At 40.3% G+C, this 25,558-nt stretch overlaps 3 protein-coding genes across 4 annotated transcripts; 1 reads left to right on the top strand and 2 right to left on the bottom strand.

Annotated features, from left to right (window-relative positions):
* Positions 1-421: 421 nt before the first annotated feature.
* On the bottom strand, positions 422-7,924 carry creld2 (cysteine-rich with EGF-like domains 2). The gene is made up of 10 exons (XM_017693883.1): positions 7,579-7,924; positions 7,368-7,450; positions 6,779-6,889; positions 6,572-6,663; positions 6,315-6,491; positions 5,897-5,995; positions 4,656-4,739; positions 4,302-4,397; positions 4,050-4,190; positions 422-777 (listed from the first exon to the last, which is right to left on the bottom strand). Exons 1-10 carry the CDS (start codon positions 7,705-7,707, stop codon positions 698-700), a joined length of 1,092 nt encoding a protein of 363 aa, XP_017549372.1. The 5' UTR covers positions 7,708-7,924; the 3' UTR covers positions 422-697.
* A 2,897-nt stretch (positions 7,925-10,821) lies between these two features.
* Positions 10,822-17,170, top strand: alg12 (ALG12 alpha-1,6-mannosyltransferase). The gene is made up of 9 exons (XM_017693910.2): positions 10,822-11,031; positions 12,581-12,713; positions 13,162-13,335; positions 14,176-14,370; positions 14,463-14,566; positions 15,193-15,416; positions 16,286-16,455; positions 16,554-16,629; positions 16,844-17,170. Exons 1-9 carry the CDS (start codon positions 10,873-10,875, stop codon positions 17,079-17,081), a joined length of 1,473 nt encoding a protein of 490 aa, XP_017549399.1. The 5' UTR covers positions 10,822-10,872; the 3' UTR covers positions 17,082-17,170.
* A 1,084-nt stretch (positions 17,171-18,254) lies between these two features.
* Positions 18,255-24,966, bottom strand: zbed4 (zinc finger, BED-type containing 4). Of its 2 annotated transcripts, none has more exons than XM_017693908.2 (2): positions 24,601-24,966; positions 18,255-22,460 (listed from the first exon to the last, which is right to left on the bottom strand). In XM_017693908.2, the coding sequence occupies exon 2, from the start codon at positions 22,255-22,257 to the stop codon at positions 18,481-18,483; it is 3,777 nt and encodes a 1,258-aa protein (XP_017549397.1). In that variant the 5' UTR covers positions 22,258-22,460; positions 24,601-24,966; the 3' UTR covers positions 18,255-18,480. The 2 variants fall into 2 exon arrangements, with proteins under 2 accessions (XP_017549397.1, XP_017549398.1); XM_017693909.2 differs by lacking the exon at positions 24,601-24,966 and adding an exon at positions 23,375-24,474.
* Positions 24,967-25,558: the final 592 nt, after the last annotated feature.

The following is a 25,558-nucleotide window of genomic DNA, read 5'->3' as shown; positions in this document are numbered from 1 at the left end:
TTCAGACAGTTGATATTTTTTTTAACCTTGCAACTGTACTGCTTAGAACTAAGCATCAGTCTAAACATTGCTCTAACTAAATCTAATCATTTTCCATACCTAGCCACAACCCTACCCTCACCTGAAGCCTAGCCTAATCACGACCCTTATAGTAAACATGCAGTTCCTAACTAAGTCCAGAAAGCAGCTTCATTTAATTTAACTGAGAGTGGGGTGTGCTGTGTAAAGAGTGTTCTGGAGAAGAGATCACCAAGAGCAGGACTACCAAACACTATTTTTCCTTATTCCAAACTTTTTTTTCCATATTTGTGAAGACATGCGGTGGAAATAAAAGCACACCATCACATTTTTACTCACACACAAATCGGTAACTATCAAAAACACATTTCTTACATCTAAATGATCAAAAATGATACCATCATCTGAGACATAATAGAATGACTTTATTTCAATTTACAAACAGCCTGAACAAATTTAAAAACCGGACGACGACAGACATTCGGCAGCAGCGGGAGGTTGTGCTTGGGCATGACATCGTTGTATTTCCACAGTACAAAAATAAGCTGTCCATGTTCCGTCGGTACAGAAGTGCAGTTTGTCAAGTGTGTGCAGTAAGTGCCGTGTACTCCACATGATTCTGAACACACTGTTGGAACAGTTATTGACTGGTGACCAAAACAGGTACTGCAGTAACATGTCACAGGTCATCATGTTCTGTTACCCTGCTGGCAGTTTCGGAATCTTCAGCATCAGATGCAGGTCCTTCCTGACTTTCCTCTGATAAGACAACAATATGAAAAATTTAGCTTTCAAACATAAAACAAATACCATAAATGTGTAAGATTTTCTTATATCAGGATTAGACCCTGAAATGTTCCTTGAATAAAGCCGATCTCAACAATCATATCTGACATAATGAGGTCCAAAGGGCATCAGCCACATGCAAATACCCAGCGCTTTAAAGGAACATTCCACCATGCTCAATCTAAACTCAATATGCAGATCTGTAGCATTCAGTCATTTACCAATCATTTTTATGTCACCCTGTAGTAAGAAAGACAAACACCTGAGGACTTAAAATACACTTACAAAAGAAGCTATTGAGCAGGCGCTGAAAGTGGTCAAACTTTTTTTTTTTTGCCAGTAATGCTATAAATCTGATAAATCTATAAATGACTTGCTCTTTCAAAGCTGCCACTAGTTTTCCCAGAGAAGACACCGTTAGGAATGGGCAGAACGAGGCTTCTGAAGTAGTAACACGTTTGAAGGAGTAACAAATTGGAAGCAAAAAATGGTTCAAAGCATCTGACACTCAGCTCTACCATGCCATCTGTTGGGCATAAAAATAAATAAATAAATAAACAAACACACACACACACACACACACACACACACACACACACACACCCCAATTCCAATGAAGTTGGGACGTTGTGTAATACATAAATAAAAACAGAATACAATGATTTGCAAATCATTTTCTACCTATATTCAATTGAATACACTACAAAGACAAAATTGTTAATGTTCAAACGGATAAACTTTATTGTTTTTTGCAAATATTCCCTCATTTTGAATTTGATGCCTGCAACACGTTCCAAAGAAGTTGGGACAGGGGCATGTTTACCGCTGTGTTACATCACCTTTTAACAACACTCAATAAGCGTTTGGGAACTGAGGACAGTAATTGTTGAAGCTTTGTAGGTGGAATTCTTTCCCATTCTTGCTTGATGTACAACTTCAGTTGTTCAGCAGTCCGGGGTCTCCGCTGTTGTATTTTGCGCTTCATAATGTGCCACACATTTTCAATGGGAGACAGGTCTGGACTGCAGGCAGGCCAGTCTAGTACCTGTACTCTTTTACTATGGAGCCATGCTGTTGTAACATGTGCAGAATGTGGCTTGGCATTGTCTTGCTGAAATAAGCAGGACGTCCCTGAAAAAGACGTTGCTTGGATAGCAGCATATGTTGCTCCAAAACCTGTATGTACCTTTCAGCATTAATGGTGCCGTCACAGATGTGCAAGTTACCCATTACCCACTAACACACCCCCAGCCCATCAGAGATGATGGCTTTTGAACTTTGCACTGATAACAATCCGGACAGTCCTCTTTGGCCCGGAGGACACAATGTCCATGATTTCCAAAACCAATTTGAAATGTGGACTCGTCAGACCACAGGGCACTTTTCCACTTTGCGTCAGTCCATCTCAGATGAGCTCGGGCCCTGAGAAGCCGGCGGCGTTTCTGGGTGTTGTTGATATATGGCTTTCGCTTTGCATGGCAGAGTTTTAACTTGCACTTGTAGATGGAGCAACGAACTGTGTTCACTGACAGTGGTTTTCTTAAGTGTTCCTGAGCCCATGTAGTAATATCCATTACAGAATGATGTCGGTTTTTAATGGAGTGCCGTCTGAGGGATCGAAGGTCACGGGAATTCAATGTTGGTTTTCTGCCTTGCTTGGATTTCTCCAGATTCTCTGAATCTTTTGATGATATTATGGACTGTAGATGATGAAATCCCTAAATTCCTTGCAATTGCACATTGAGAAACGTTGTTCTTAAACTGTTGGACTATTTGCTCACACAGTTGTTCACAAAGTGGTGAACCTCGCCCCATCCTTGCTTTTGAACGACTGAACCTTTCAGGGATGCTCCCTTTCTACCCAATCATGACACTCACCTGTTTCCAATTAACCTGTTCACCTGTGGAATGTTCCAAACAGGTGTTTTTTGAGCATTCCTCAACTTTCCCAGTCTTTTGTGGCCCCTGTCCCAAGTTCTTTGGAACGTGTTGCAGGCATCAGATTCAAAATGAGTGAATATTAAAGTATAAAGTTTATCCATTTGAACATTAAATATCTTGTCTTTGTAGTGTATTCAATTGAATATAGGTTGGAAAGAATTTGCAAATCATTGTATTCTGTTTTTATTTATGTATTACACAACGTCCCAACTTCATTGGAATTGGGGTTGTGTGTGAGATATATATATATATATATATATATATATATATATATATATATATATATATATATATATATATATATATATATATATATATATATATATATATATATATATATATATACACACACATACACATACATCAAGTACTCCTGTATCTATCATATACGTCTCATCCAAAGGCTTATACTATAAGAATGTACTGGTATGGAAAATACTTCAGGTATAGTACTTTGTTGTGATGCTTAGACATCATTTCGTAAATTTAACTTAATCAGATTGTCAAGAGAAACTTGTTACAAATCTCAAAAAGATCCAGAGATCATGAAATGTTTCTGCAAGAAACAGTACTGCCTATTACTCACAACAGTGCACTGCTGATGAGGAGCAGGACTGCAGTGTGCTGCTGCACAACAGAGACTGGTTATGACAATATCACACTATGTATTAGAGATATTACAATGCAAAACAATGCACTACAGAGAATAGATATTCTGTTAATAAACATGTGTAATCAATCAGCACCAATCAACACCTCAGCACAACCCTCCTCCTGCCTCCTAGCTCTACAGATGCTAGTATGTTGTGCAACAATGTGGTTATGGTAACAATTTTTATTCATTCAAATTTTGTCCAAAATATCGTGAGAATACCAAATCGTTAAAACCCTGTATCGTAAAAGTAGAAGTTAATGGCATTTACACAAGGCCAATTCGCCAGTATGGATGTGGCACATGATCAGTTTTTGACCAGCGTTTAATATTTTCAAATAAGAAAAATAATACTAAGTACGTAAGTAAGTAAGTAAGAGGATGAATAAAAGTCCTCTTTGAATAAAATGAATAAAAATAAGTAAAATACATAAAGACAGAAAGAAAGAAAGAAATAAAGAAGCAAACAAACTAAAAAAAACAAAAAAAAAAAAGTTTCAGTTGCCAGTTTTTCTTTTAGATACACTTTTACTTTTACTCAAGTATATTTTTTGTTCCACCTGTCTGATAGTAAAGACACAGACATACTGTATCAAATAGAGATCAAGTTGTGAAATGCTGGAATATTCCTATTAGTTACATGTACAGATACCTGGTTGTGGCTGCTGAACACAGACTCCATCTTGCTCCTGAAAGCCACTGGCGCACCGACACCTGTAGCTGCCTTTAGTGTTGACACACTCCTGGTGTTCGTCCGTGCACACTGCATCAGGCAGCTCACACTCGTTCACATCTACCAAAAAAGGAAAAAGTGGAAACAATAAGGAAACATTATCATCACCAGAGCCAGGCACTGAGCAAACACTCAGGCACTTTAGGACTTCTGCAGGTGAACGGAACGTGCCTGTGCAGGTGCCCTCTTCGTCCTTGTAACCCTCAGAGCAGGCCAGGCAGTTTCCAGGCCCTTGTCCTTTACAGCCTGAACATCTGCGGTCACACACTGTGGGAAAGAAAGAAATGTGCTAGTTCAGTGATTAAACATGCACACATTACTAACATCACATTTCCATTTAAATCATAAAGCTTCAGTGTTCTGCTCATCACTTTGGGATTGTAGCTAAAGTAAAAAAGTAACCAATGAAATGAAGTGAAATAAATAACACTTAATATTTAACAACAAAAACAACTAAGTAACAATTATCACTATATTTAGTTGATTTGACTCTTGACTATGATGTATTGGAAAGTGTTCGCAAACCATTGCAGGTATAAGATCCATCTGTGTTAAGGCAGTATTCTTCGTCTTTGCATGGAGAGGGATCGTTGGAGCACTCGTTGATGTCTGAAAGCATGTATAAAAGAGAAAAAAATAAATAAATAAAAATAAATCAAGACTAGGAAAGGAGTGGAGCTTGAAATTCCTTTCCCAACCCAATAACAGTTAGGTTCAGAAGGCATTTCTCAAATATGACTTTGCCACTTGTTGAGTTCAAATTGCATCTCTTCAGGTTCTCTCCTGCCACTTTTATACACCTTTTACCTTGCATTCCACCTACTTTAGCTTTCCTCCTTACTTTTTCTACCTTCCTACTTTCATTACCTTTAAACAGGTAATAATCTGGCATGCTGGAGTCACTCACTCATAAGAAAATGGATTACAGATTAAAACATGTTTAGGATGTTGTTTAAAAGCATTGTGGAATCTGCATTTGTTAAAGCAGGATTTAACCTTTTTCTGAAGAGCTGATTATTTTATTTTGTCTTATTTATTTATTTATTTTATTTTAGTGGTCTGTGATGTAATGATGGCTATGACTTTCGCTATGCCCTAATTTAACCAGCACCATCGTGTTGCACTTTATTCAGCACATTGGGTGGCTGATGAACCAAACAGTTTGACAGAATTACCTCAGGCTGTATTTATATTTGGAGCAAAATCTCAAGCGCAATTAAAGTTCAGGAAAGGAGCGAGAATAGGAAACAGTGGACAGTCTTTCTGTGTGTATTAAAATTAAGAAAATTCATTATTCAATGTAGTATTACACTTAAGTCTGTCTGAAATCTAGCACAGGGCTGCACAATATATGGTTGGTCATCACTGCAATATGCAAATGAGCGCTCTAATCAATCACTAAGGGCCCGTTTCACAGACTTGGGATAAGTCTAGACTAAGAATAAATTCTAATGGTGATTCGCCTTGCATTTTAATCTAAGACTAGTCTTAATCCCAGTCTTGGAAACTGAGTAGATGTTTTATGTGCTGTAAGCACTCTGAAAAACCTCCGAAGCTCTAGAACTTTTTTTGAGGTTGTTCTGATAAATGAAGGCATGCATGTGATTTAAAAAACAGAAATCATTTTGAACAAAATGATGCAGGCCAGTTTCTTTTTATCCAGATCATATCAAGCATCCACTAGTATGCTTTTAATGAGCAAGTTATATTCTAACCACAATATGATGCAGCTGGCTTTCATTCACTCAACGAAATGTTTTTCTTACCAATGCATGTGCCTTCCTGGTCTTCCTCCCAGCCTTCCCTGCACTCCTCACAGTCCTCAGCAGTGGCTCCAGAGCACTTAGTGCAAGATGGATGACATTCTGTAGGGGAAGAAGAAAAAAAAAGAAAAAACAATGCGACATTCAACCTATGGGTCATCACAGTGACGACAACACCTAACCACAAAGTAGCATGAAGCTGCTTCAGGATTTCATCACTACTGCTTCTAACCAGACTGATGAGTGATGAATGATATGACAAGTTCATCTGATGCATAATATACAGTTTTGATATCACATTTTCGAGGTAAAAGTGAACAACAAACGGATACTACACAGAAAATACCATCTTTTCCCTCAGTGTTCAGGAGTAAGACTCGCATTACATAATAACCTGCTCCACATGATCTGCATTGCTCACCTTTGCACAAGGAAAAGGTATCATTCCTCTCTTCGCTGAAATATCTTTCACTGCAATCCAGACAAAACTCTCCTTCATATCCAGAGTCACAAGAGCACTTGCCATTTCCTCCCCTCGTCCCATCACCATCGCATCTGCCATTGCCATGGCAAGGTCTTTCAGCTCCTCCTACACATGCTAAATAAGGCAATGAAGATATTACTTACTGATGAAATAGAACAGACCAATGGGTGTTCAAAATCCTGGAATTTACTTACAGTTACAGTCTGGTCCAAACATCCCTTTTGGACAGCACACTTTGATGGTTTCAATACAAAACCATTTATGCAGGTCTGGATGCTTAGTTTTCCTGCAAACAACAATATATTTTGCTCAAACATTTTGCACGCTAGTCGTAAGGAATCTGTATGGTAAAAGCTAAACAGCTGCAGCTCTTCGATGCTTAAGTTCAGTAGAGGCCTAACCTCTTGAACCACCAGGTCTCAAAGTGCTCCTCATGTTCTTCCACCATGTGATTACACTCAAAACTGCTGCTGTCACACAAGCCCTCCACAATCTCCATCAACCGAATCTCACTGGGAAGGAAATCAACACAGCGTTACTTGGCAGCAACACACGAAGTGAATAACATCAGCAAAGTGTAGACAGTAGAGCTCAGTAGGGGCGCACGATGATGCTGGAATTACATCGATATCAGCATCACAGATCACAGACAGATGTTTAGTTTTAAATGATCTTTTATACTTGATGATGTAGTTGCACTCCAGAAGAGCAAAATGGTTTGAGAAATGCTGGACTTCTGCACTAAAATAACTTAAACCTTTACAAATACATGTTATACAATCCATGTAGCTATACTGTCAATTTTGATATTTTATGAAATGCTTATGCTTCGGCAGGCGTGACAAAAAACATATCAGCCCACAACTCCCACACTGGAGCATCCCTACAGACCAGCACACAAAACGTTAAGGCATTTCTTTACATGTCTGTCAGCAAAACACTGCAGATGTGCAATGCAGAAAGGACATCACCCCCAGTGAAATACCTCACCTGGTCTCATATTTAGACAGTTTCCTTTCTTCCCATGCAGTGTTTCCACCTCCAAAGTTTTTATTCGCAGTTCTCTCAAAGCCCTGTGATGAAGGAGACAGTAAAATGCAACCAGTGCGGTGACAAACATAAAAGTTTGAACGTCACTGTCACATTCCTGCAGCTGGACAGGCTGAACAGCTACAGTGAGACAAACAGAAAGGGCTCAAACCTTGCTGAAATTCTCAACGATGCGTGCGCAGGTTGAACATAAAGCTTTGACATCCTTCGTGCTGCCAGGTCCAACAGCAAACACCAAAATCAGACAAAAGAGGAGACCGGCTGGTTCAGAGAGCAGCATCGCTTTAGCCACCTTGCTACTAAACGCTAAGCCCTAAAAGTCATGATAAAAGGCGCTACTGTGAAAGGGAAAGACAGAGGCCAAGCGAAAACGCCTCGTGCTGTCAGTCTGTAGTCAAAAGGCGCTCAGCATAAAGTTCTCTACGCTGATAAACACGCAGAGCTCCATGCCGGTTTCAGGACTCACGTACACTTCCGCCTCTGCCCTCGCGTTACGATTGTGGCTTCTCCTGATTGGCTAAGAGGCCTGGTCAGTCACGGCATCAACCAATGGCATCCCGCCACGCGCGGGGCTTCTATTCCAAACCGTTCTATCCGCGAAATGAATGAACGAGTGAATTAATTAATTGATTAATTAATTAATTAATGCTGTTCTGCGCTTAATGTCAGCGACTGATACGATGCTATTTTTTTATCTTCTCATAACTGTTTCATAGCTATTGATCTTCTCATAACTGTTTCATAATTATTGATCTTCTCATAACTGTTTCATAGCTATTGATCTTCTCATAACTGTTTCATAATTATTGATCTTCTCATAACTGTTTCATAGCTATTGATCTTCTCATAACTGTTTCATAATTATTGATCTTCTCATAACTGTTTCATAACTATTGATCTTCTCATAACTGTTTCATAGATATTGGTCTTCTCATAACTGTTTCATAACTATTGATCTTCTCATAACTGTTGGAAGTTGAAGTTTGAATAATGTAAAGTGCGGGGTGAGTCAAAAGTCACAGGTTTTATTTTATTTTATTTTTTTATTTTATTATCGACTTTTATCTCTGGGCTCATCTCAAACAGACTGTGTATGCTGAGAAAATACAAACACCACCTTCAGCACCGCACCGTGGAGGCCTGTGACAGCATAAACAATAAAACGAAACGGTGCCCTGCGACTTCTGACCCACCCTGGAGGTAATAAGTAGAAAAGCCATGGCTCTGAAGATGAGACGACACTAAACTCCCAAACTTGCCAGCTGGTCTGTGAGGAGCTGGAGAACGAACTGCCGGCGAGTGGGCGGGGCGTGGGCGGAGTTCGTTACTCTGACGTGGCAACAAGCTGCATGTTAAGGAGCTATAATTAAAACACATTAAATGCCGCGTTCACGGTCCAGATTATTCATTTCTTACTTTATTTATTGAACTGTTGTCTAAAAGCAATAGAGCCCTCGAGGTTGTGTTTTATTTCTGATAACACACTCCCTCTCCTGTTCTACCGCCTAAATGTGACATGCTATTATATATTAGACAGGAATAATGGAAGGTAGTATTTAAATAATCCTGAAACAAAGCGTGAAAACTGCTCACAGTAGTTAAAAATACAATCCATTATGGATGAATGAATGAACACATCGTACGCACTCATTAGTAACATGATGAGCATGAAATACTATTTATGGACACTGTGTAGTACGAAATCACACAGGCCACACTTCCCCTAACACACACATGTGGGTATTTAAGAGGTCACTGTGCTCCTGCAGAATGGATTTTCCCGAGAGAAGATGGCAAGGGGAAGTGCCGATTGGCTGGATTTGTCTGGGGAGAAAAAATAAGGAACTGTTGTGTGAGAAAACAAGAACAAAGTGCTTTCGTCCACTAGGAAGAAAAAGAGTGAGATCCATTTAAACAGTGATTTGATTCCTAAACTTCGCAACACGAGCGCATGCTTTCTCTACATTCATACCCTACTACTACACCATCATACAGCTAGCATATGTAGCACAGCACATAGCATATGTCTATGTAACACTATGTTGGACGGGTGGGTGGATCGATACTTCCAATTCTCGAAGTATTCCCAATTCTCAAAACTTTACTCTTCAGAAGTAAGCTGAACGTGTCTACACTGTGACAAAGTGAAAAGGTTTGTTCATCTGGCACCTCCTTCCGCTTTTTGCATATGCAGACAGTGACGTGAGAGAGAAAAGCCATATTAACATCAAACCTTTCCCATGACCAGATCTGCAGTGAGGGGAAACAAGACCCTCTTCTTCGTTATTTAGTGTACTTACAGTGCACATATCCACTTCAACTTCACACTACACACGTAATGTCTTGGCATTATAAGCATAAACAGAGATATATTTAAAACACACAAGTGATAATGGGGGAAAATGTAATGTGGTTATGCTATTCTTGGGGTCACAAGTCCATCCGTTCTTCCTCCAAACATTCAGGAGCTGACTTTTTGCCAACATGTTCTGTTTTTGTTCCGAATGACCAGCTCTTAATGAATTCTGATTTGTCTAAATTCTTGTAAGCAAATTTTTAGACGCGCTCTTTATATCAGAGGACTTTTGTCTGAGGTGTTGGAATGGAGATGATTGTTGTGCAGCTGGTGTTCCAGCTGCTTTCAGGTTGTCTGACCTTTTTTTTTCTTTTCAAGTGACCGCTGGCTTCTCCTTCACCTTCACCATGATTGCCACTCGTTAAAAGTCTTTTATAATGACCTCAGGTGGAATTTGTACAAGAAACAAAATGCAGCTTTATTATCGGATCTTTTATCAGATGTGATCAGACTCGTTCCAGTGATTGGAACACGCTTCAGGCGCCGAGAGCTTTTACAGAGCTGGGAAAATCTGCTCAGCGAGCTGGAATTCATTACAGGAATCTCTAAAGCTTCGCTCTGTGGTGTCACATGAACATTTTAAACTTTAAAACGTCTCTAACCACCCCCATACAGGCTGCAACTGCTTTTTTAAGGAGTAAGACTCATATTACATAATAACCTGCTCCACATGATCTGCATTGCTTACCTTTGCACAAGGGAAAGGTGTCATTCCTCTCTTCGCTGAGATATCTTTTGGTATGCTTTAGCTGTTGTTTTGACTTTTACTTTTACTTTGGCACTTTTATCTCTTTACTTTTCTTTATGTTTATTTTATTAGTGTTCTTTTAATTTATTTTATTATTGTCAATTTTATTATCAATTTTTATTTCTTTTATTTCATTCTGTTTTCATTCATTTGATCCTTCTCTGCTCTGTTACGCGATAAGTTGCTATATTGTGATTTTACACGTTTATTGATTTAACAGTTTATTGGTACCTTCGTATTATTACATTTTACTTTTATGACACTTACTTTGTAAAGACCTTTCTCATTTCCCGTACGGCCGGTCCTCCTGTGCGCATGCGCAGTGCGACTTCAGCTCTATCATGGCGCGGAAGCGAGGTTTTCCCGAGTTCCCCCTGTTTCTCCTCTTCATGTTCGTAGCCGGTCTGCATTTGCTTGCGTGCCCTTTCACCAAAGTCGAAGAGAGCTTTAATCTGCAAGCTGTTCACGATATCCTTTATCACACACTTGACTTAGAGAAGGTAAGAGACTGCAGGCTGCAGTAGGTCCGCTGTTCGTGTGTTCGGCTGCTGTTCGCTCCTTCAGTCACAACGACGCCGCGGCGCGCTGTGCGCTCTGTGCGCTGCGGTCTGCGTCGAGTCGCGCTTTGCGCAATCAAATAGAAAACAGTAAGCCCAGTAGGGCCATATGACATTTAGTCTTCCTCTTTCTTTCCTCTAGTCTTTCCTTCAGCAGTCCCTCTGAATTTACACTCCTATTGTGAATTAACAGCTTGGAAATGCCGCCCTTCTTGTTTCAAGTAAAACCGTTCGTGTTCATGTGTTTGGGTTCCTGTGTGTTTGGGTTCCTGTGTGTTTGGGTTCCTGTGTGTTTGGGTTCATGTGTGTTTGGGGGTTCATGTGAGGGTTCCTGTGTGTGAGGGTTCTTGTGTGTGGGTTCATGTGTGTTTGGGTTCCTGTGTGTGAGGGTTCCTGTGTGTTTGGGGGTTCGTGTTTGGGTTCCTGTGTGTTTGGGTTCATGTGAGACTCACAGAAAAGTCAGTCAGTGAGTTTCTCTCTTGCTCAGGTAAAGTTCTGTGAAATGAGCTAACCTGCTCGTTTTTTGTCTAAAAATTTCCAGACAACTTTCTAACGAGTGATTTCAGCTACTTTAAGGTGCACCCACTGCTGACCCAGGGGTTACCACATCTTGTATAATCTTCATTAGCACTGGGCTGTATGACCTTATGTATTCTGAGCATATTGTGGATACCAGCAGCGCTCAAGAACTTCCTACCAACTGCATGCTTGCTTACAAAGAGAGCATAATTAGTCCTGTTTAACTGGATTCAATGCAGCACAGTGTGTCAAATACTGACAACACATAAGTCAATTAATAGTTTTTGATAGTAATGTGGGCCTACGTTGCCTGTTCTTATTAACATGTCAATAAATATTGTGATGCCATGTATTGTAAAAAACTTATCAAGTATGACATTTTGCCAGGTGGGCCACCTCTAATCTCAACAGAAAAGCATTGCCAATAGAATAGGATGCTTTGGAGCAGCCACACATGATCCTAAGGTCACCACAGTGAAGTATAAAGCCCCCAGCAATGGGCTGTGGAGCATTGGTAGCAATTGAACTGTGTTCACTGGCATGATTGGGCTGTATGTAATAACACTGGGGTGGGGTGGGGTGGTGCTGATGATACAGAAGTCCAACATCATGCAATCAAATCCTCACCAACAATGTTCAGTCTAGTGTAAAACCTTCCCAGAAGAGTAGAAGCTCTTAATGCAATAAAAATGGTAAAACTCTCATTATTAATGAATAGTAATGAATTCACATCTGAACTTTAACTTTTCTAAACTCGGCTCAGAACTGGATAGTCTCTACTGGTTTAACAGCTGCAGTGTTACAATGTTCTGCCCAATGTTGTGCTGAAACATATCAGATTCAGACTTTAAAATCAGCTTATCATGTTAATGAGGTTAAAGAAGACAAAAAGTTGTGCGGTGCAGGTGGACTTGAGGACTTTTAGTTGGGGAACTGTGGACTAGACTTTTTTTTTTCTTTCCTCTCTTTGCAGTATGATCATCATGAATTCCCTGGAGTGGTGCCCCGCACGTTCCTTGGTCCGTTGTTTATCTCTGCACTCAGCACACCCATGGCTGGTTTACTCACATTCTTAGAGGCACCAAAATTTTATATGCAGATTATTGGTAAGTTTGCTGGTACACAAAGAATGTTTTGTGTGTATTGTAAGGCTTTCACCATCCACAACACGAGTAAATGAGTAGTCTACTGGTTACATGGATGATTATAATATAATTATAATACATAATATGTAATAATTATAATACATAATATGTAATAATTAAAATACAAAAATTGAGTTTTAGGCAGTAACAGAAATATATTTAACTGAACAATAACAAAAAATATATAGGTTTTCAAAGGCTTTAGAATATTATATTGTAAAAAGAGTCTATAAAATACAAAAAAATGAAATATATGCAGTTATTCAAATAGGCATTACATAATGAATATCACCAACAAATCACATTGTATTTATTTGTATTTTGAGTTTAGTCATATCTGTATTGTACTGTATTGTTCAAGCAAAACTTTTCATGAACATTGATGACGACAGGAGTGTTTGTTCTGCAGCGCGAGGAGTTTTAGGGCTGTGTGTCTGCCTGACTCTGTGGAATATGCAAAAAGAAGTGAGGAGACAGTTTGGATCACTGGTCGCGAGTCTGTTTTGCCTCATCAGCGCTTCACAGTTCCATCTGATGTTTTACAGCACAAGGACGCTCCCTAATGTTTTTGCTCTTCCTGTAGGTATGCATCTGGAAATGTAACTGCTTCTATTGGCAAGGACATGTTTTATGAGAATTCATCAGTCAAAACATGTTTGTTTAGTGTCTGAAGTGTTTCTTAGTTTTGCACTGGAGCTATGAGGCAGACAACAAACTCAGATCCGCCCACCAGACCTCCAGATTCATCACTCCAGAGAACGTTTCCGCTGCCGCAGAGTCTGGTGACAGCGCGCTTTACACCACTCCAGCTGATGTTTGGCATTGTGATTTTAGGCTGATGTGCAGCTGTGTGGTCATGGAAACACATTTCATGAAGCTTTGTTGCTTCCAGAGGCAGTTTATCACTCTGCAGTGAGTGACACAACAGAGGATAGGTGATTTTACATGCTATGCGCTTCAGCGTTTGCATGGTCTGCCTCTTCATGGCAGAGCTGTTGTTGCTCCTAGATGCTTCCATTTCATAATAATTGGACTTACAGTTGACAGGGGCAGACTTTGCAGGGTAGAAATTTCATGAAGTGACTTGTGGCAAGAGTGTGACATACTTTTGGCATTGCCAAATGTCCGTCTATGGAGATTGCATGGCTGTGTTCTTGCTTTTATACACCTTTTAGCAAAGGTTTGGCTGAAACACCTGAACTCAATATTAGGAGGGTTTGCCACATACTTTTGACCATGTAGTTTATACATGCTGTCCTCACATTAGTGTAGCCTCATAGCTCAAGTGCAACCATATTTGGAGGAATGGGAAAGATTTTTTGGCTTCAAAACTATAGCATTGACAAGTGTCAGTCAGCATACTTATTTCTCATGATGCTTATGTCTCATCATACTTATTTCTTACACAAACTTAATTTCTCAGTTTTGCTGGCATTCACATCCTGGATGGCACAAAGGCAGGGGCGCTTCATCTGTTTCTCTGCTTTTGTTATCATTGTGCTCCGCTCTGAGCTTTGCCTTCTGCTTGGACTCATGTTGCTGATGTCACTTCTATCCAGGAGGCTCAGTATTCCACAGCTGTTTTATTATGCTGTGCCTGCGGGGATTTTGTCATTGGGTAAGTATTGTTTTGAATTTGGTAGCTGTGTACTAAGAGATGTGTTTAGGTAGATCATCCTTGAGCTTAAATTTCTTTCTTTTTCTTTAAAGGCCTCACTGTATGTGTTGACTCTGTGTTCTGGAAGAAACTGCTGTGGCCTGAAGGCCAGGTGCTCTGGTACAACACCATCTTGAACAAGAGCTCCAACTGGGGAATATCCTTTTTCACCGACTGGTGTTGGTGTAGTGTAGTGGGTAACACCTCTGCCTTCTACACTGTAGACTGGGGTTCAATCCCCCACCAGGGCAAGCACCCTACACTGTACCAGTAAGAGTCCTTGGGCAAGACTCCTAACACCACCTTGGCCTACCTGTGTAAAATGATCAAATTGTAAGTCGCTCTGGATAAAAGCATCAGCCAAATGCCGTACATGTAAATGTAAACCATAGTAAAGAGTTTAGCAGTGCGTAGAAATACAATGGAAGAGTCACTCAAATATTGTTTTTTGTAATGATTTCTCATGCAAACTTAGAAAATAGACAGCTATGGGTGGGTTTTAGGTTTTTTTTTGGTGTTCCTCTGGCTTTGATGACCATCTCTCACAACTTTTTCACATTTATCCAAAAAAATGAGGAAGTATGACATCTTGCATTGTCTTATTGAAAGTAGCTTTTTGTGTTTTTCCCTTTGTACACATCAAACAACTACAAAACATCAGTGTATAGGACATGTGCAACCAAGCAATTCTTCATTATTGTCGGTGTATTTCAGGCATCTTGAACAACTCTGTGTACCCTTGTATATTTGCTTAGTCTTTCCTTGACTTCCTCCCCTCAGTAAACCTCCCCCTTCCTCTGGTACATCTACTCTGCTGTCCCTCGTGCCCTTGGCGCTACTATCTTCTTTGTCCCATTTGGCATAATGGACAAGAGAATGCGAACACTGCTGCTGCCCACAACTGGGTTCATCCTGTTGTACTCCCTTCTACCACACAAGGAACTCCGCTTCATTATCTACACATTCCCTGTCTTCAATATAGTTGCAGCTCGAGGCTGTTCCTTCATGTACGTTGTATAGAGTGCGTCTGCGAAGCTTGACTAGTTGTTTTAAGTTGGAAGGCTGTTTAAGTGGTTTCACTGTTTGGGTGTAAATCTCTGATCTCACAATGATTTAATTAGATTTTATGACTTACAAAATGACTCCGTGCATCAGGAAATCATCAGTTTAAGTCCATACAATTATCCTTATCTAAATATATTATGTGTATGTTTTGTGTGATTAGGAACTAGCAGTGGAATATAGACAATTACACCAGGCATTGTTTTGGATTGTTTCATTTTACCGTTGTTAAATCTTTTTACTTAGTAGTGTGTATTAGAATTATTGTTAGGGATGCAATGATATGGGGGACAAATATTTATAATAAAATGGAGAAACTAGGACTAGATCTAACTGGATTAGCATTGCAAATAAACTGAGCATTTAGTTACAAATGCAGTAAAATTGAATAAAATAGTTATTTAGGTGTAGAACCCAGTGTAAACATTCTATTCTGTCAGCGTGGCAGAAACGTCACCAAAGATGAGTCTGAAATATCAGTCAAGTCTAAACGTCTGCATGATTTTTGTAAGCCATTACTGACATTACAGGATGGAGACTGTTCGGTCACCACCTTCAGTGTGACGCGTCATGACGCAGTGATGCTTTTTTACACACCTACTGTGTTTACACATTCTGTTCTGCAGTCTTCGTCCTGAGGTGTCTCTGCACTGTACATTTCAGTGCTTTCATCTGCAGCTCATGAAGAGCTTCTTAATTATCTTATTTTAAGTCATGTGTGTAGTGCACAGGTACTCAAGGACCAGGTTTGGGACATCCTACTTTGTGCAAACATTTGTTATCAGGAAAACTGATACTTTACTTTCTGTTTCAGTTTAAACAATTACCAGAAGTCATGGAGGTATAAAATTGGATCTCTTCTTATAATGGGACATTTGGTGGCAAATGGCGTGTACTCAAGCGTTTCATTATACGTATCTCATCACAACTACCCAGGCGGCAAAGCCATGCAAGAGCTACACGCATTAGTGCCGTCCACTTCAGGTATGTTCATTTCAGTGGCAATTGAAGTGGTTGAGATGTTACTATGTAAAATGAGGGCAGTCAAGTCTGATACAAGGTGTCTATATGGTTTGTCCTAGATGTGTCCCTACACATAGATGTACTTGCTGCACAGACAGGAGTGTCACGCTTCTTGGAACTAAATAGTAAATGGAGGTAGGTATCCAATTTCCTGTTACAATATTCCATGGTGTGATACATATTGTGTATTGTGATCATTTCTTCAAATACTGTGATATAGCAAAAAAAATCAATATCACCCACGCACTGGACTACTGATTTTTAACTGAACACTGGTTGTGAATGAATGTATGAAAATTCAGATGTTAAGCATTTAACAAGCTTTTTTCTGTAATTTTTTTTATTAAAGATATGACAAAAGAGAAGATCTGGCACCTGGGGATCCATTCCTGAAGACATACTCACATATACTTATGGAGGCAAACTCAACTCAGATATCACTACTTAGTGATTCTCACAAACCTCTTATCTTTATCCAGGGGTACGAGCACATAGAAATAAACGTATCCCGCGTTCCACCACTCAGCATTAAGCTAAACAGTAAACTGGTTGTACTAGAGAGATTGCCACATTCACAGTATACATGATGGCGTGCTAACTGACCGACAATCTTGTTCCTATTATATATATGTTGAAAAATTCAATCAAGTGACCAATAAATTTTTTTTTAACAATGGCCAGCGCTTGTTACTTTGATGTTTTCTCATCAATGCAAAAGAAATATACACTGAGCTAAATCAACACTGTGATTATCTGGAGTCTGTGGTGCCACGCTGCACATATTCTTGACTCTCAAGAAAAACTGGTTTGTGGCCTGCGTCTGCTTGCCTTCCAAGAGGCACCTGGGGTTGTGTAACGGCTTGGTCATCTGCTCACCACTTCCTTTTACAAGGAGTAAAGAACATACTATTAATGCAGCACATTTCCTGTGAAAGTATGTATGTAAGAACGATTTTCCCCTAATATGTAAAACTTTCACTTCTACTCATTTTGTTGATTATTGGATGGCAAAACGGCATATCTTCCAGTTCACTGTATATGGAATAATATGCCAGGACACTGAGTGCAGACATGTAAAAATCCATAAATCAGTGGTGTGAACAAAGCTTTGAAATTTAAGAGCAGGACAAATATTTGAAAAGGTAAACCTTTTATTAACAAATTGACCACGAAAATCGCATGGTTCCAGTCTAAATGCTAACTCTTTAGCAAATGTGTTTTTTTTTTTGTTTTTTTTTTAAATCATTATTTGTAAAAATGTACATTAACTTGACATTAACCCATAATTTAATACCCCAGAAAAAGACATTTGTGCTTGCAAAATCAATTTTCAAACAGATTGCTCACCCTGAAATTACAGCATTATATTACATAATGTTAAGAAATTTTAACAAGTTTAAAACAGCTAACTCTAATGGACAGTACCGTAAGCCACAATATCACAATGAAAAGATTAAATTACAAACATTTAAACATCTTTCAGTCACAGCATTTCTTTTTGGGCCATGTGTTCATATTTAATAATGATAACAACAACAATAAAAAAAAGTATTCAGCATCCCATTCTATTTTACATATTAAGTCAGAACACCATGATGTGGTTTGCACATCAGATAATATTTACAGCATTTTGACCTGAAGTAGTTCATATAAGGCACAAGAAGAGAGAAGACAAAAATCTGGCCATAAAAAAAAGAGAACAGCAACACACAAAAAACCCTACAGCTAAGTATCCCTCCCTCCCTCCCTCCCTCCTTCCCTCCCTGAAAACACTTTTCACCGGTTATCAGACCAACTCCAGTTATTAAGTGTTGAACAGTAGTACACATACAAAGCATTTATTTAAATTAACATGATCTATTTGCTCTGTATACCAAATCTAAACCTCAGTGTAAAATATTTTAAAGGGCCATCTCAGAAGCGATTTGGTCCTTGGTCAGGGTTCATCAGGGTCTAAGAAATAAGCTTGCACGCATAAAAAAGGTCTCAATATTGAAAATATATCAAAGGAAGGTTGACCTTTAAAAATAAGAGTCCTTCAAGATTTTCTATCAATGGTCTGGATTGATTCAGGGCACAGTTCACACCTGACGTGCTGAACAGAGTCTCTGCTGGTACAATGCTGGGTGGACAACCAACATAACGTACAGCTACTTTGGCAAGTTCAGGCCACAAGAACTTCTTGAGATTCCAATAATCCAGAGGATCACAGCTCTGATCAAGGATGTCTTCCTCCAAGTACTCCAGAACAGCAAGCTCTGACGACTTTGGTCTGTCTTCTTGCTTAATCTTTTGCCTAATGTCATCCATCAAGGCCCAGAGGTTGTCCTTGTTTGCAGCTGAACTGTTAGATGAAGCTGGGACCTCACTGCATCCGTTGGACAATGAAGGTTTAGTCTCTGCAGAGGTAGCTATGGATACCTTATCGAGTTCTTGTATGAGGTCTTGCTTGCACCGCTCCGCTTCCTCCTCTGTGAACAGGGAGGTCTTGTACCGGGGGTCCAGCATGGTTGCCCATGTATAACGTGGGTCATGAAGTGTGGGAGACATCCTGGTCACCATGGCCTCTTTCAGAGACTTAAGCATGTTGTCAATACCCATAGTCTCATCAAAAAGCATGTCTATCTTGCGGTTAAGGATATGAATGAGTGGTATGACTTGTCCAAGAGTAGCAGTGCGATTACTCATCTCCCTGCAGGCCACCTCAAAGGGCTTTAGAGCGTTGCAAACTGACTGCATCACCTCCCACTGGTCACAGCTTATAAGTTCCCTGAAATTGCACTCTAAAGACAGTTCGTCAATGGCTTTCTTTTGCTCAACTAATCTGTCAAGCATGAAATATGAGGTCTTCCACTTGGAGGGAACATCCTGGACCAGCTGATTTTCAGGCAGGTTATAGGCTTTTTGCAGTTCTGCTAGCTTTTCCTTTGCCTTTGGCGAACGGTGTACTCGCTCACAGATCTTTCGTGCAATGCTCAACAAGTTCTGGACCATCCTCTGACTTTTTATGGCTTCATTAACAATGAGGTCTATGTTGTGACCAAAACAATGCATGATGGTATGAGCACTGTCCTCCAGCACGTTTCCTATGGCTTGATTATCAGTTACAATGAATCCAATCTGCAGGCCTGAGGAAGCAATCCAGGTGTCCCAAAGATACTCAAGCTGCTTCTGTATGCTCAGCATATTGTAATCACAGTCTATTGGGGACACACCAAGCAGAGCTGAGCAGTGGAAATCTTGGCCCTGAGGTCGGACACATGACTCAAACGTCACCCAGTGGGCCGTAAGAGTCAGGTATTCCCGAGTTTGACTGCTCACCCATACGCTTGTTGTGAAATGGATAATTCCACTCTCAGCCTCCTTGAGGTGTGTCAGGACAACCTCTTTCACGCTTTCGTACATTTCTGGTATGGCAGTGCTGGTGAAGTAAGATGAAGAGGGTACAGAATACTGTGGTTGGAGATATTCCAGTAATCGGTTTAAGCCAATGTTCTCCACCACAGCTGATGGCTGAAGATCCAGTGCAAGCATTTCTGCAATGAGTTTGGTGATTTTTTTGGCAACTGGGTGGCAATCATCAAATTTCTCATTATTTTCCTCATATGCAGAAGTGTCCATAAGCTCCTGCTTTACTGTGATTTCAGCAGATGACACATCACCTGAGATACTACTATTATTTTCAAGCACATGTCCATGAAACCTTTGCATGTGTCTAAATAAGCAACTAGTGCCTAGATTTGTTGGTTTTTTGCCCCTGCTTATTGTGCGGCTACAGTGCAAACAGACCACCTTTGTTGGGTCTCCAGAAGAAATAGAAAAGTGATTCCACAGTTTTGAAGTCTTCTTGCTAAAAATGGGTAGAGTGCGTTGTTTCTTCATACTAGCAGGGCTGTCAGCTGCACTTGCTGACATTTCCTCCTCTGGAGAGAGTGTAGTATGGAGTGACTGAGGTGAATACACTTGGACGCTTGTGCTTTTTTGGTTCTTTAGAACATCAGGATGCCGCCTCATCAGATGCCGCATCAAACAGCTTGTGCCGAAGTCACCGCGCTTGCCACGACTAATGACACAAGGACAGTATCGACACAAAGCCTTGAGTTGGTCAACTGGGGAGACAATGAAGTGGTGCCACACCTCTGATTTTACCCTTTTCATTATTTTTTTGTTTTGTTGGAAAACCGAGCTTGGCTCTTGACTTAGACTCGGGCCTTCAGCAGAATCATCTGGGGATGATGATGATGGAGGTATATTTTCACTTTTAAGGTCAAAGGACATGTTGAGTGAAGATTCCTGTTCAGAATGATACGTGGCATCATTTACCTCCTCCTTTACAACCGTATTTTCACTGTCATCATTGGGCACTTCATGTGATATGTTTTCAGGTGAGGTACAGCTGGGCTCTTTTTTGATCTCCACAGGGTCCTGCATCTGTGACAGTAGTGTTGGCGGTGTGGTATAAGGTGGTGGAATGGTGGAGCCCTGTCCATTTTCTTCAATGACAATGTCTCGGTGGGCCCGCCACATGTGGCGAATTAGACAGCTTGTTCCCAAGTCTTTCCCATTTTTACCCCGACTGAACTCATTCATGCAGTGAATACACACGGCTTTTGAGCTATCCGCAGGAGACAAATAGAAGTGTTTCCACACAGCTGATCGCCTTCGAGAACTTGAGCTTTTATGGGTTGAGCCTGAGCAGTCAGACCCAATGTCCATGGCATCGTCGTTGTGGTTGTTGACGGAATGTGGGGAAGGTTCCATGCCAGAGTCAGTCTTGGCATTCTTTTCCACTTTTGGCTTGACCTTTTGCAATGCCTCTTTGGATGCTACATCTGGGGCTTCTGCTAAAGAGGTGGACGGTGAGGTGTGATTGTTTAAGAGGGGATTAATGCTAGCTGCCAGGTCTCCATTATTTGGTGATTTAATGGAAGGTATTAAAGATGAGGCAGAATTGGATGAAGTATTTGAAGAGTCACTGTCTTGTAAAAGTACAGTGGGGTGAGCCCTTCGCACATGCCTCATCAAACAACTAGTGCTGAGGTCTTTCTCATTTTTACCCCGACTGAACTCTTTCATACAGTACATACAGATTGCTTTGGTACTATCACGAGGAGATATGAAAAAATGGTTCCAAGCAGGAGACTTCTTTCTAGGATTAAGAGGATTTCTAATAGACGTGAGAAGGCTTTGTGTGACAGCATCCATTGCAACATCGTAAAAAGTACTTGAGTAGCCACTCAGTATGTTACCGTAGTCATCATCATTACTTTTAGTGACAAAGGGACCTACAGCACCATCAAAGTACAACTTTTCATCCTCCTGAGCAATTTCACCTGTTTCATTTGGTTCATCTTTGATATGCACATTTAGTTCATCTGCTGAATTGTCCTTGTCCGTTTCAGCGCTCTGGTCTTTAATTGAAATGGTTGGAGAAGCTGGCGAGTCCTGCTTATTGCAGCTCTCTACTTCCAGACCATCTCCTGAATGTCCATCAACCTGAGAAGATGCATAATCCATCATCCCCTTGAGGTATGAGGACATAGAACAAGAGTCTTTAACCAGTGTGTCTATGGGAGAATCAGAGGATGTTGCATCTGTCATCTCATGAGGAGTAATGCGGTATGATTTAAATACATAACCATCTTGACCCTCAATCTTTAAACAGGATTCTTTGGCCTCTTTTCTCTTGTCACTTTCCAAAGAACCATTATGTTCCAGGTGCACATCATCAGTCTTTTGAGAGAGGCCTTCCTCTCCATCCATTTTAGCAGACTGAATTTCTGCTAGGAAAAAATTACTTTTTCTAATGAAAGCAGCTTTTTAAGTGTTCAAGTGTCATCAGCGTGGCTGTCTCTATCATCTGTCCAAATATTTACAGTGGTGTGTTATTTTCAAATCCGGGTGAGGAAGACACATCAGACTTGTCCATTTAGGAAAGCATAAGAAAGTTGCCCTCTTTGTGCAATCTGAAAAAGAGAGAGGAAGGAGAATAAAGAAAAGTGCTTTCACTAAAGAGGCAGTTATTCAGTATTAAGTTCAAATTAAGCTAGAGGGAGCACTGACCCAGTACCGGGTATTGGTATCGGGCCACTATCAACAGAAGAGGCTGTAACAAATCTATCCTGAAATAGTATGTTGTGTGATTTAATGTCTTCAGCTGTGTATTTCTGTGGGGTACTAGAGTGTTTAAATACTTTGAATACTTTAAGTACTAAACTAAGCGTGATAGCTTAGTTTAGGTGCTCATCTTAAGTGCTTCAAAAAAGGTATTGGACAATACTCAATGTTTCAATATCATTTTTGAAGGGAAAAAAGTGGTATCGTGCGTCCTTTAAATGAATCTGTTCAATGAAACAGAAGGCTACTATTGTTGATGTTTATTTTAAAAAGGGTAAAATATATAAATTATACACAGACATAAACAAATCACAAGAAAATATCTCTCAAGCAAAATCAGACATGTTTAAGAAGCTCAGGTGTGTCCTAATATGTTGTGACTGAAAGGCACTCTGTTTACTCTTTATATAGCTCTCTATACTTATTCAGAGGTTTGGGATCATTGTTCAGTAGAACTAAAAAAACTTGATAAATGAATGAAATTATGGTATTAAGATGCTTCTATTACTCTACAATTTTACTGATTTCAAGTAATTAGTAGGAAGCTGAGCTGTGAAAAATGTTGAAATGATTGAAAACGCTGTAAAACACTGAGAATTAAGTTACACTGAAAACTGAAATTAACATCCAGAATTCATTGCATTGCATACATGATCAAATCTCGGGAAGGTTGCTTAAAGAAAATGAGTATAAAAATGATTAAGAGCACCAAAAAGTTATTAAATACTAACGTAGAGAGTCCAATTAAAAAACAAGCCCAGACCTTCATGATGCTGAATGTGAATCATTTCTGCCAAGCGTGTTTCATGGGTTGTACTTGACAGATCTGCTCCATCGGTCACCTAACCCGGAACAGTAGCAGCGATAGCCTAGATTACAGTCGTGCTGCTATCGTTTTTCCTCCTACTTGTTTATCAACTCACCAACAAAAACAGCAAAATCGTAGAAACGCAACGTCGACAGGCGTGGGAATTAGTAAAGCCTAATTAAAATGACAAGAACACATGATTCGGGCCTTAATTATATCCAAAACAATGAATTAAGGCTAGCTGCCGCAGCTGTTAGTGTGTAGACCCGACAGCTATCGTTAGCTCCTGTTTGAGTCCTCAGGGCTCAATGCGTTTCTTCTTAAATATGTTTCTTTCCAAAACTGCCCAGCGTCCACCCAGCAAGGTTAACCTAGCTAGCTAACTTTTTCCGGAATCGTCAGTACACCCTGCTCACAGCTCGTCTAAAATAGCTCCTGTTTTCCACCACAAAAAAGAAAGAGAGAGAGAGAGAGAGAGAGAGAGAAAACGACAACGAGGCTTTCTTATTACAACCAACACAGACTGAACATGGAAATTCGTTAAGTTAACGCTAGTTCCCCAACACGAACTTATCGGAACAATCAGCTAATAACATCGCAGTGTGTGGTGGTTTTTATTGATTAGCCTATCTAATAAACAATTTCCCAAGACACACAACGTTGCAGAGCAGGTTCTTGATAAAAAAAAACAAGTTTTTCTGCAGATTACCAAACCCGGTATAATCTTGTTGTAGAGGTAATGTACTAGGTTACTTGCGAGTGAATTATTAGCAGCGTTAGCCGTTTAGCTAACCTATCTGTACATCTAACGATTCTTAAGCGCGGACAAAAACAACAGGAACAGCGAGGAGAGGCGCCGTACTGTCACATGGATTCAGAGGACTGACAACTTCAAGCAAAAGCGCACTTCGTGTCATTTTCAAGCCCTCAAAAGAGGTTTAGGGCGATTAGAGTTGGTAAGTAGGTCTCCTTTTTCACGTAGCTAGGCCCCAAAGCTCGGAGACGCAGACCTCGCGAGGCAGAACCCAGCAGATCCTGGGTGGCAGTGGAACAGAAGGAGCTCGATAGAACCAGCAGCAGCGAAGGGAGAACTGGATCTGCCCCCCCCTCCTCCTCCTCAACACACACCGCACAGACGGCGATTTAAAGTAGCTCAGCCGGAGAAATAAAAGGTCACGTACCTTCAGCTTCGAGTGTCCAGTTCAGACTGCTGTTATACAGTCAGATAAACAGGTAAGACTGATCCTGGGGGTAAGGGGGGCAGTTAGCTTCGTTGCTTTGTCTCCAGTGCGGTTAAACACTCAGCAGTTGTAGCTCCACTCAGCGTCGGACGGAAGGAACATGCTTTTATGACGTCACTGGGGGTATTAGGGCAACACCAACATGGCGGGTGAGGGGGTAATAAAAATAAAACGCTTCCAGAGACGGCCGGCCGGGTTATGTTACCACACCGCCGCCGCTGCTGCAGGGGGTCTGTGCGGCGACGCTGGATGAATCAACGGCCGCTCTTAGAGAACTGAGTAATGTCCTGCTAATTATTACTACTACTACTACAACAACAGGGACTTCTGGCTAGAAATGGGTCTAAAGCAGCCTTATCGCGTTGGTAAACCAAACATACGGGGTTTCTTGACCTGAGGGTCTCTCTCAGGGGCTCTAAGGCGCCATCAGGGGTGGGGCAAACAGGGGGCTTTTTGCAGTTTAAATGGAATCTCTTTAGCCTCATTATTTGCATATACTGCATAGCAGAAGGCACCTTCTCCCACACGTAAATACGATGTACTTACATCATTATTATCCATGTATGTGTGGGTGTGTGTGTGTATATATATATATATGTGTGTGTGTGCGCGCGCATAAGTAAATTATAAATAAATTATAGTATTAATTATTGTTAAAATTAGTATTAAATTATAGTATAAATAAATTATATGCACACACAGTGTATGATTATATATATATATATATATATATATATATATATATATATATATATATATATATATAATGTGTATGTGTGCGCATAAATAAATTATAGTGTGTAGATTGGCTACTTATTATTACACAAGACCAACAACATAAGTTCTATTTAGAGTGCCGAAGATAACGAGGTTGTAGATTGGAGGAACATAAGAATAT

This window comes from Pygocentrus nattereri, chromosome 1 (assembly GCF_015220715.1).
Source record: "Pygocentrus nattereri isolate fPygNat1 chromosome 1, fPygNat1.pri, whole genome shotgun sequence".
NCBI lineage: Eukaryota > Metazoa > Chordata > Actinopteri > Characiformes > Serrasalmidae > Pygocentrus > Pygocentrus nattereri.
The sequence above is the reverse complement of the archived record's forward strand: the minus strand, read 5'-3'. Positions and strand labels throughout refer to the sequence as shown.